This window comes from Acanthopagrus latus, chromosome 5 (genome assembly GCF_904848185.1).
Source record: "Acanthopagrus latus isolate v.2019 chromosome 5, fAcaLat1.1, whole genome shotgun sequence".
Lineage (NCBI taxonomy): Eukaryota > Metazoa > Chordata > Actinopteri > Spariformes > Sparidae > Acanthopagrus > Acanthopagrus latus.
In genome coordinates this window covers 56,311-69,240 of record NC_051043.1, presented here as the reverse complement: position 1 = coordinate 69,240, position 12,930 = coordinate 56,311, and the positions used below count along the sequence as shown (strand labels likewise).

The 12,930-nt window shown below is 40.8% G+C and overlaps 1 protein-coding gene across 1 annotated transcript; it reads right to left on the bottom strand.

The window, feature by feature from the left end:
• Positions 1-529: 529 nt before the first annotated feature.
• Positions 530-1,535, bottom strand: LOC119019984 (paraneoplastic antigen-like protein 5). The gene has a single exon (XM_037099003.1). It carries the CDS (start codon positions 1,372-1,374, stop codon positions 664-666), a length of 711 nt encoding a protein of 236 aa, XP_036954898.1. The 5' UTR covers positions 1,375-1,535; the 3' UTR covers positions 530-663.
• Between the last annotated feature and the right edge of the window lie 11,395 nt (positions 1,536-12,930).

The window sequence follows — 12,930 nt, the reverse complement described above, 5'->3', positions numbered from 1 at the left end:
CAACACAACCTTCCAAGACCATGGTTTGGCCAGCTGGAACCAACTGGGGGCCTTGGCCGTACATCTTCACCAGCCCAAGGTTTCCATCCTTACTTTGTCTCTGCCGCAGCTCAAGGACTTTGAGAACGGCTTTGTAGCCATGTGCTGTAGGTTGCTGTGTCTCGGAAGCCATTTCACAGTACATCTCATACAATACATCAAGCGTGTTGGTACCTATCAACATGAGTGAATCAGAGAAAGCGTGAACATCTGGAACTACCAAAGCGAGTGTTGGCACCTCAATTTCCACTCCTAGGAACTCTTTGGGAAAAGTGACATTCAGCTCAATGTATCCCAGGTAAGGTACACACTGGCCATTGGCTCCTTGAACTTCCAGTAAGTCAAACAGTGGCTTGATTTCATGCTCAGAAAGGTATTGCTGATAGAACGACTGAGGGACTGTGGTGACCTGGGAGCCTGTGTCCAATAGAGATGCTGTGGGGCTCCCCTCCACCTCCACACGTGCTGTGCTCTTCGTACCTACCAAACCTTTAGGTAGCTTGAAGGGTTGAGCTCTTGTGTGAGACTGTTTTAGCATAGCACGTTGCTTGACTTTCGGTTTGGATTCAGTGGGACCTGGTTGACTAGTCTCAGTTCCTGTCTGTCCCACGACAGGAACTGAGCTCAGTTTAAAAGAAAAGGAGAGGTGTTCTGTGTCTCCCATAACTGCTGCCGTTGTCTCAGTTCTTTTCTTTTTGCTGCTACCAGGGCAGGGTTGGCATCCGACTCACAGGTGGCAACGATGTGCCCATCCTCCCCACAGCGAAAGCAGTACCAAGGCTTTGGCTTGGAAGTCGCACTCCTATGGGAAGGTAGGTTGGTTTCTGTGGTTGCATGGTCAGGTTTTTGTTTTTCTTTCACTTTCACTTTTTCTTGGTTGGGGGATGCTGTCTCTTTCTTTTTCATGAGGGATGTTAGCTGAGTTTTCAGGTCGGCAACTTGCTTCCTTAGCTCATGTATGCTGCTAGCATCAGACTCAGCTTGGGTCTCACCGCAGTTACACAAAGTTTGCACGTGGGATGCAGCTTTCTGTTTTGTGGTACCCAAGTGTTGTTTCATTCTCATGACCTTGGCTTCTTGTCTTCCCTCTTCAGTGCGTAAAAGTTTTAAAAGCTCAGCAAATGATGGAGGGTTCTGCTTTTTCTGTTCTAGGTGGAGGTCAGCAAGCAGGGCGTTGTCCCAGCAGCCCCTGCAAAACTGCCGGAGTAGGTGTTTGTCTCCGTCCTGTGCTGGGACACCTCCTCTGCGCACCGCGTTACCCAGGGCAACCTGAAGGCGCTGCAGGTACGTAGATGATTTTTCTCCAGAATCCTGGAATGTGCTCATGAACCGCATGAACAGTTCTTCTCCATCTTCAACCGTGGCAAACGCAGAGTCTAACAATTGCAGATAGACTGTAGGAGACGCTTCAGGACCAAGATGCCTAATGACATCAGAAGCTGGAACAAGAAGACTCTCGAGGATTTTACGAGTTTTATCAAGGTCAGAGAGAGAAACATCTTAAATCATCAAATCAACATGGGACCTCCAAGTGTCATAATCTACCTCACTGTATGGTCGAGGGACCTTTCCAGAGAAGCCTCTCAATCTCAGGGTTGAGTGAAAGTATGGGGGTCTGTCTTCACTTCTCACGATGTGCTCCACCACTATCTTTTGCACCTCAGGTGGGTTGAGCTCACTGGAACTCAGGGTCGAGGGTGTCTTTGAGTTAAAGGAGGGAGCAGTTGTTCTCTGATTAACATCAGAGGGACCAAGATCAATGGGAGGGGGAGCACCAACCAACAGCGGTGATGTAACGTCAAGCTGGCTGGGTTCTGCAGTCTTCTCAGCTTCCAGTGAGTGTAGGGGGGAAGTAACTTGCTCACTGGATTCAGCACCATCGATGGATTCTTCTATTTGTGACATTACCTCCTTTAACACCTCCTCGAAATCCTTTCCACTGAGTTTGGCGATTCCCTTCAGCTTGTCGAGGTAAGTTTGTGTAACATCACTGCTTACCTTTTGTGTGTAGACACTTGCCAGGGCTCGAACGTGGAAGGTGACATCAGGGCTGACTGACGATGGGTGAGTATGAGGCAAAAGAGGTTCTAACGCTTGCATAGCAGTGCCATGGTTATACTCTACTATCAGGTTGGTATGAAACTCTGTAGTTGAATCATCTATCTTTACAGCCCTATTGATTGAACCATAGGTTTGCAAAAACTCAATAATCTCTTCATCTTTTTCTGATCCTGTCAACCCACTCACTAGGACTGCATTTGGAACCTTGATACCTAATTTATCAATGACCTCCATTTTTTAGCAATGTGTATTATCATGAAATAAAACTGAAATGGTTTGTTCCAGGCAATCGTTTGGCAAATAACTAGGCTCCTGGCTAGCTCGCCACTTATTGTAACATGTATTACCCTTTAATAAGAGAATAGGATTTAGATTGAATAGGCTAGATGGATCAGAAGCTCTAAGGTCGACTACGGAGCCCAGGATCGACCAACCGACTGCTCAGGAACGACACAAACACAGTGTTCTCTTTAAGAAACAAAAGATGCTTCCCTTTTTATTGCAGATGGGAAGAAAACACATTAATAACACATTTATGACAACTCCTACCCGGGTAAGCATGAAAAATAAAAAATAAAATAAAATACTGCAGCTGCTTTAATTTCTAGTGTTCAGTTCAGTTAGCACCGCATAGGTGAAATATCAGTTCCACCTCACTGGGGTATGGGTGGTGTGTGTATTGGTGCAAAAAAAGGATCCAGGTTCCACGACGTCGGTATCTAAGCGTCTACTGGGGTCTAGCTCGCCATCAACTTCAATTGGCTCCAACCTCCAGGTCCGTATCTCAATGGAATCCAACGAAAAAAAACCTGACCTACGATAAGTAGGATCAGAGCATTCATTGTCAATCTCTAAACTCTCAATGATTTATACGAGATAAATCATGTTAAATCTGCATAAACCATTTCAATGGAAAATAATTATTCTCTTCACTGAATTACTGTTTTTTACTGAATTACTGTAGCAATATAACCTCACAATTTACAGTAACAAAATAAACAACATTCAAATAATCATATTATGATACTCAAGTTATTGAAATAACCTCTCAAAACAATATGAAAACATTTTGTGCTTTTTACAGGATAATATTCACACAACCATCATTAACCATTAAGAAAATAAAACATATAATTGTGCACAGTTGTTAACTTGTGGCTAAATGTGCTTTAACTTCAGAAATAAAGTGCTAAACACACCCAGAATATAGCTCCATATGCATGGAAAGAGAGTAAACAAGAGAAAATAACGTTACATATGCACCTTTAAAATGTCGGACAAATGCTACAGCATTAGTGTATCTGGTGTGTCTGCCTTGAGGCTAATTAGCACAGGGAGCTAGCGCTCGTCTGCTAACGTTAGCTCGTTATCGCTATTAGCATTAGCTCGTTATCGCTAACGATTAGCTCGTCCCGCTATTAGCATTAGCGATTTAGCATTTCGAGTCGGTTGCTCACCGATGCTTTCTCCTCCCGAGCGGCTCCTCCAGCTGCACTCACGCAGGTCCTTGTCGTCCGGGGGATCTTCTCCAGCAGTTTTCTCCGTGTTTTGTCCGTGTTTTGTCCGTGTTTTTCAGTGTTTTATCAGTGTTTTATCATCCAAAGTGTGTTTTTCCTGCGACTCGAGCTCAATGTGGCTTCCTCTCTTCCTTCTAGCAGCTTCAAGAGGAAGTGAACCTGCTCCGATCGGGTCAGTGGGTGGGAGCTTCTCCTCCGATTGGATGAGAAGTCCGTCTTCCGATCAGCTCTTTCAACTAAAACTCCACATAACTTTTTTTAATCACGGTTCTGTTCTTCTTTTTAAGTGAACATCGGTATTTTAATTATTAACAAAACATTCTATTTAATGAATTGATTTTTCCACTATGAATTTCACTGTTTTTAATTCAAACATCCTGGTTTTATACATATAATGAACTAATTTACTGATTTTAACTCATTTGTCTCGGTTTTTTAATACACAATTAAATATTTTTAATATACATTTTTAACCTGGGTTACAAGGAGTTTTATCAAGAAGAAATAAACAGATTGGTTCAGTATTGGGGCTTAAGTATATATATATATATATATATATATATATATATATATATATATATATATATATATATATATATATATATATATATGGAGAGAGAGAGTATGCATGGAGTGTATCACTCAGGTGTAACATGGATGGATTCAGATTATGCCCAGGATACTGTGACGTCCTTGACAGTGAATGACAGATCTATGCGAGGACAGTCTTACCCCAGGATCAAGAGGAGTTCAGTTTTGCCTTTGGCCTTTGGCTTTTTTTAATTAATAGGATAGCTGAAGACATGACAGGAAACAGGTTAAGAGAAAGGGGGAATGACATGCAGCAAAGGGCCAGGACTCAAAGCTGGGGCCGCTGCAGCGAGGGCAAAGCCTCTGTTCATGGGACGCCTGCTCTACCCACTGAGCTAAATGCTGCCCCTGCTAAGGTTGAGCTTGAGGTGATGCGCAGCTGTCCAAGCAGAGATTGCTGGCCAGACATTCTGAGATGCAAGATGCGATGCGGGTATTGGAGGATGGGGGGAAAAAGAGGAACTGTTGGGTGTTGTCTGCATAACAGTGGTAAGAGCATCCATGTGATGTGATTGCAGAGCTTTGTGTTCTAGTGTATGGTAAAAACAGGAGTGGTCCTAATACAGAGCCTTGAGGGACACCAGTTTCCAGAAAGCAGGGTTTGGACAAGGAGCCATTCCATATGACCTGAGAGGTGCAATTTGTCAGATATGATGTGAACCAGGTTAGAGCAGAGTCAGCGATGCCAAGTTCAACCAAAGTGGAGGGGAGGATTTGGTGCTTGACTGGGTCAAAAGCAGAAGATAAGTTGAGGAGAATGAGGATTGATGCGTGGGACGAGGCTCTGGTGGCACCAAGTGACTCAGTCACTGTGAGGAGAACCATCTCACTAGTTCATCTATGATGCTCACAAAAGTGGTATTACAGATGGTTAACAAGCAAACTTGAGTAGACATCTTTGCAAAACATTACATAAACATTTCTGTCATAATGTGAAAAGTTTTGTTTCTGTACACTCTGCTGATCAACATTTTAAACCAAAACTCTGGCTATATCTGAGATCATAGATTGTTTATTATACAGTTGGTTGTGACTGTTGTAAGGTGGAGATTAGAATTTTATTTTTCTATCACAGGAGGCACATTTTTTGAAATCTGCTGTACTTGATGATAAAAGAAAAACATTAATTAATTCAACTGACAAAAAATATGTTTGAAATATGGAACTGTAGCACAAATGGTCATTGATACAACTATTTGGCTACTTCCAAATACAAATTAATATAAGGGTGAATCATAATGCAATTAAGGCATTATGACCAATGGGTTATGACCTGACCTTTGCTTGAAGACATTATCTGGACCTCTTTCAATTTTAATTGAATACCCCAGAAACAGAGGTTTCCATGGACAGGAGAGCAGGGCTAGTATTTGCACAATTAAACACCAGAATTGGTGGTCTCTCGAGACTTTAGATTAACTCATTCATCGACCATCAGAAAATTAATCTACAACAAAAATTGTGTCATTAATTGAGAAAAAATCTGAACATTCTCTAGTTCTAGCTTCAAAAATATGCTAATTTCCACTTTCTGCCATCACGTTCGGTTCTGTTAAAGACAACCATCTACTAATTTCAAATTAGTTATTGAATTATTATTTATCAAACAAGTCTTAATAGATCATTAACATCATTGTTGGACGCAACCCTACAACAAACCAATGAACTCTATTTTAAGAAGAGTCAGACATTAGGAAGAAGAATGATGATTTAAAAATGGCTTTTGCAAAAAACTTGGAAAGCTTTGCAAATGTAATACAGATAACCCTAACCCTAACCCCATACCCATATAGATTCAGGATTGTCTAGGCTTCTAAAGTTAGCAGGATATCACCACTTCTAACCCAAAGTGTGTGTGAAGCAGAAATTGATGTATGGACTCAAATAAGGAGGTCTCACATACAGTTTAATCAATCTCTAACAGTCTTAAATTTATTTTCATTATAAAATGCATCCAGTAAAAACAGCAATCAATGGAGATATCAAGAAATATATATACAGTAGTATGTGCAATTCATCACCTTCATCGCCTTTCTTATATCTCTTTCCTCTTCTTTCCCTCTCAGACACACAAACAAACACACACGTGCACTCGCACACACACGCACACACACACACACACACACACACACACACACACACAAACAAATTAAGCTCTCTAAACACAAACGAAAATTATATCTGTTAGATTTTAGGTTTGGGAGGCTATGCTTGACCTTTATTCTGATTTACTAAATCGTTTTGCAAGCGCTGTTGTCTCAGTGGCCAGTTGAAGAGAACTATCACATGGCCATTGTTGAGAAATGCCTACAGCTGTCTTCACACAAATGTTACCAAGGAAACAGTATTATGCTTACTAGCTTAGCAGCTTCCTCTTGGCTTGTTACTTTGACAACAGGAATGTCAATTAGCTGTGCTCACAAAGAAAACGTTTGAGCAGCCTTTGTTTGCCCACCTCATTTCTTGTAAGGGTGATTGTAGCCGCAATAACTAAAAGCAGTAACTGTTTCTATAAATCAACATGGTTTCTCGTTAACATGGTTCTATTGTCCCCCATTCATGCATTCCACTTGATGCTCCAGAGAGTCAACATGGTTGTTTTATTTTTCAATGTGTTACCTGCATATTATGTCATTGTTTTCAATGTGATATTCAGTAGTATTCTTTTTCTTGAACCCCATTCTGTCATCTTTTTTTGATCCATCCCTTAGTATAATCAAGACAGAGCTTTCAGTTACATTATTTTCTTAGGGGTGGTTTTTATTGGTCAAATGATGCAATCTCCTACAAGCTTTAACTGTAATTATGCTTGTGGCATGCTGTGCATCTTCATTACTTTCAAAAAAAGTTAGCACAGGGATGCAGAGAAAAATTATTCATTTATTAAAGTATTCTTTATCTATCCCCTATGTTTTCTATTAGACACAGTGGCAGTTAGCATGCTTTTTTTGTCTTTGTACATGTCTCTGTTGAAGAAAAACACAATAGAGTGTCTTTTGTGTTTTGGAATTTCAGTCCACTCGACTTCTCAATGTCCACCACAACTCACTGGAAAGTAAAATTGAAGCCTTCAGGAGATTCAGAAAATAAATGTGCAAATGTATTTACGTGTAATATAAGTACATCACATGCTAACCACTGGTCACTTATTTCTAATTAGTTCTCTTGTAATCTGATAAGAATAGGTCAGCTGAGTATGCAAAAACACAAATATAGAAAAAATGTGTAGTCCAGAAAAGTCTTTCTTACTAAATGCAATAAGAATGTTGAATGCATATCCTTGATCTAGCCATTCTTCCATGTTATTTCATTTGTAATTTTTTGGCCCTGCCAAGGAGGTTATGTTTGCTGGTTGGTTGGTTTGTAAGATGGATCACACAAAAACAGCTATAAAGATTCTCATTAAACTTGAAATAGTGGGTCTCGGCCCAAAGTAGACCCCATCAACTTTGGTGCAGATCTGGAATAATTTTAATTTTCCGCTTTCTTCATTTAAAGTCCCTGTGAAATCTGAAGGCAGGGTGTTATTTATTTCCACATATTTACATGTTTCCTATAAGAATGGTCTTCTACAGAGAGACTTGATGGCCATCGATACAATTTATGCAAAACATGTATGTACTGTATTGCACCCCACATCTACCATTGCTCAAAAAAAAAAAAAAAAAATGGAGGAACAAAAATCTTATCTTGACGAATGGATTATTCAAGCTGAACATCACTTCAACTCCACTGATGTACATTGTATAATTTGTTGAGAACAAAATTATGTAACAACGGTAAGTAGAAACCAAAATCATCAAAAATTAAAAATAACACCATAAATCAAAGTAATGAAATAAGTAGTGTGTATGGCCCCTGCACATATGTGTGCACTCCTGACATGCTCATGATGAGTTGGTGTATGGTGTCCTGGGGGATCTCCTTGCAGACCTGGATCAAGACATTAGTGAGCTCCTAGACAGTCTGTGGCTGTACTTGGAGGCATTAAATGCACCCATACGTGATGTCCACCAGGTGCTCACTTGGTCAGGAGGAGAGGGCCAGTCATTGGCAATGATGCCTGCTTCATCCAGAAACTGCCTCCACACTGTGGCCACATGACATGGGACATTATCATGACATGGCATCTCTGTATATTCTGGTGTCCTCTCATGAATGCCAATCGAGCTGGATGGTGCTGGGCTTTGACCACAGGTCCCACTAGAGGATGTCAGGCCTTCAAGCCACCCTCAGGGAGTCTGTTTCTGACAGTTTGGTCAGAAACATGCACACCAGTAGCCTGCTTGAGGTAATTTTGTAGGCCTCTGGCAGTGCTCCTCCTGGTCTTCCTCGCACAAAGGAGTAGATACCTGTCCTGCTGGTTGATGCCTTGACGATTGGCCCTATGCAGCTCTCCTCGTTCAGTGGCCAGTGTCCTGGTGTGTCCTCCATGCTCTCAATATTGTGATGGGAAACACAGAAAACCATCTAGCGATCGCCAGAGGTGGACTTGTCATCGGGAGTACTGGGACTTTTCCCGTTGGGCCGGTCAATAATGGGCCGATGGACGGCCGTTTTTTAATTTTATTTGTATTTATTCATTTGTTTGTTTGTTTGTTTGTTTGTTTTTGCCATGCCTCGCCTTGTCTTTGTAACTACTGTAACTTTCCTGGGCCGGGTAGAGTGACATGCATCAGCTCAGCCCACAGTGCTCAGCTGCAGACATAGCAGAGTGGTGACGATTGGCCCAGTGGCTTGTCTGTCTAAAGAATACCTGGCCCAATGGTCCTATGAGAGGCTACAGAGGCCCAGGAGTCACACCCACACATGTTCTAGACCCCCCCCCTTGTCCAATCACTTTTAATGATGAGGAGTAGATGATGAGAGAGCGAGCGAGAGAAAAGAACGACACACCAACATACAAAAAACAAAAATGGAGAAGGAAAGTAAAAAACGCAAAGGCTTTGCGGAAAAATTGAGGGAAAGGAAAAGAAAAGCTCTAGCAGCACAGGCCGCTAAAAGTAAAACAATTATGCAGACGTTTGCTGCAGGGGCCGGCCTGGCCGGGGCTAGCAGCACGGATGCTACAGCTTCAGCAGCGGGTATTTCATGTGAGTCTGAAGAGACTTAGCTCAACAGTGGGAGAGACTGAAGACTTCACCACTGGAAGAGTACATGTCCAGGACAGCGGGGCATAAGTGTGATGAAGAGGATGAGGAGGAGGTTGTAATAGTGCACAAAAGCTGCACTTTCTGCAAAAACTGTCTAGTTTGCTGCTACCAAATACTCCGCCAGTTCAACCTCCTAACAGATGCATATCATGTCATTGGCCTTGCATACAAGTTTCTGCTCACTCTGTCCATCACCCAAGTGGCCTGTGAATGTACATTTTCAACCCTGAAGTTTATTAAAAGCAGACTCAGGAACAGACTCTCACAGGACCAGTTGGAGGCTTTCATGTAGATGACGACTGAGGAGGACGTCCTCATGCAAATGGACACAGACACTGTGATCAAGAGAGTAGCAGAGAAGATGGCACTGCTGAGTAAACAGCTCATCTAATAATGCAATTTTAGAGGTACAGTGGTAGTAGTAAAAATAATAACATTATTATTATTATTATTATTATTATTATTATTATTATTATTATTATTATTATTATTATTATTATTATTATTATTATCCAACCATCTCTGAGGCCTTACTTCTTTGAGGTCAGGCAGCATTTTTTGATTCACTGAGTATTAAAATGAGCAATGTCAAAGACTGTTCTTCTTTGGGTGGTGTTCCCATTCACTGAAACTGCACCCTTGTGACCAGAGTGAGCCACATACAGACACATTTAATACTAAAATCTAAGATAATGCAATGTCATAATTTGACTCAATCATTAGTCCTCTCCTTCTCTCTCTCTCTCTCTGTCTCTCTCACACAGGTTGCCCATTTGTTTGAGGAGATGTTCCCCTCCTGTTTATGAAAACTATGTTTAAAGCAGGCAGTTCATCAAGGCCCAGGCAGCATTTTATTTCACTCTATGACTGTGAGTTAGTGTATTAAGTACTGGGTTGTTAATTTATTTAGGATTCCAGAACATGAATGGATTGGATATTGCAATATAATCACTTAATGAATGTTGTCTGTCTTTCACAGGGCTGAGGAAGGCTTTATATTTGTTCCAGTGTGTGCTTTGAGAGGAACCTGCAGTTGTGCTGCCAGTGTCCTGATGTTCTTTAGCCAGAACCCTCCTTGCAAGAGCAATTCACTTACTTTCCTCTTTTCTTGGCTGTCTATTATACATGTATTTTAGTGAAGACTTGAGAACTTGAATGGATATTGTTCAGTAATCACTTAAATAATGTAAACATCTTTTGTTGTCTGTCTTTCACAGGGCTCTCTATTTGTGTGTTTTTGAGTGACCTACAGTACCTGGCTGCCAGCCTGCCAATGCCATGATTCACTGCTTGTACCTGTACGTGCGAGTGACAAGTAAGCACTCTTGAATCTTATCTTATCTTGAATCTCAGTTAATTCCTGACAATGGCTGTGTTCACTTTCAGTTACAGTTAGCTGCTCTCAGTATTACTATAGCAACAAGGAAAGCCATCTGTTAATTAAAAGTCAAATAAAAATATTTTTGGGGGGGCACATATTGTTGGATAGGTGCACAGCTCGTAAATATATGTGATTGAAAATGGTTAAAATGGCATTTTCATTTCAGCTCGACTTTTTCCAGTGTTGACAAGAGCTAGCTTGGCTCCCAAACTGGATTGACTTCCCTGCTGCCAATGATTTGGACCGTAAACCTGATCCTCTTCCTTCATGAGTGCGTGTGTCTTTCCACAGAATGAAAACCTTTTTTTCTCTTTGTATCAAAAAATTGCTGGGGCGCCGCTTAGCTTGGTTGGTAGCGCGTGACCCATGTACTCTGCGGCGGACCGGAGTTCAACTCCCGGCCCGGGTCCCTTTGCTGTGTGTCACTCCCACTCTCTTACCCTGCTTCCTGTCACACTCTTCAAGCTGTACTATCAATAAAGCCAGAAAAGGCCAAAAAAAATATATATATATAGCGTATGCGTAACAAAATACAAAATCCGTCATACCCAGACAGGCCCTGGAACAAAAGCTATGCAGCAGTTGTTGTTGTTTTTTTTAGTTTTTTGTTGTTTTTGTATTAGAACATTGCCTATGTATATCAAAATAGGCAACTGTTTATGAAATATGTGCACATCAAAAGAATGTATCACATTACAGTGAATTAACATATGTAGTTTATTTGAAACAAGTAGTTATAGTAAAAACAAAAGCTAAAAAGAGTAGTTAAAGGTGTGAAGGTGTGTCGCTGTGTTACTGGATAGATGTACCTGGCTGATGTGAGCAGCTGATATCAATTGACAGCCCCAGACAATGACAGGCAATTCTGAGTTAGAGGAGTTAATGAAAGAGTGGTGCAAGAATTAACAGTTTAATTTGATTTCAAATTAATTTCAAGTTTGATTTCAAATTGCCATATGTTTAAACACTTTAATGACATACATTATTTTGACCTGCACACATTTTAAAAGCAGTTGCCTATTTTGTTATACATATTTTGATACAAAAAATAAAATACAAAAGTTGCATAGCTTTTGTTCTATTTTTTGTTTTATAACATCCATCCCTCATATGTAGACAGGCTCTGTGTCTGCATATGAGGGATGGATGTTATAAAAAATAATTCAAAACTTTTAATTAAAATATAATTTCATGGAAATTAAATACAATTTAGCTTTTAATATAAGTAAATATATAAGTATACTTTATACAGTGACATTATATCTATCTCAATTTTCTGTTTTGCATTACTATATTTTTTCCATATAGGACTGCAAGACAGCTTCATAGGGGTGGCAGAGGGCCCCTTTTCACACCTGAACAGGATGAGGCTATTTTCACCATGGTCGTAGAAAACAATGCCATATGACTGAGGGAGATAAAGAGTGCCATTATAGAGGACAACAACATTTGTGAAAACATCCAAACAGTCAGCATCTCAACCATTGACAGGGTGCTGAAAAGACACCAAATGAATATGAAGCAGCTGTACACGGTTCCACATTTGAAAGAAATGGTGAAAGAGTGAAGGAGCTGCGCTGCCCATATGTACAGGTAAAACATGTACCATGCAGTAACTGTACCTCACAGTAAACAGCACAACATTGTCACACTTACAGCTATGGCTGTAAAAAACAAGGTGCAATATGTGCTATATACATTTGATGTAACTGTATCTTGTCCAAAACAAAAATGTATGTAATTCATAAAACTCATTTGTGTGTTCTGGATATAGCGTATAATGGAACTGGAAGCAAGTGAACCACCGCATCACTTGGATGGATCCGCTACATGGATGAGGCTGGCTTCAACCTAACAAAACGCAGAAAGCTTGGTTGAAATATCATTGGCCACAGAGCGACAGTTGATGTGCCAGGTCAACAGGGCGGGAACATAACCATGGGCTGCTATCTCTGAGAATGGTGTGCTAATGCATATTCCCATTATTGGGCCATAAAATACAGAGCGTCTTGTCACCTTTCTAGACACTCTCTACAGGGATCTTATCCCTGAACAAGAGAGGGGTCAGATTGGAGATGACTACCCAAAATTTGTGATAGTTTGGGACAATGTCAGTTTCCATCGCTCAAACATCATCAGGCAATGGTTTGAGACCCACAACAGGATGCTGATGGAGTTCATCTCACCC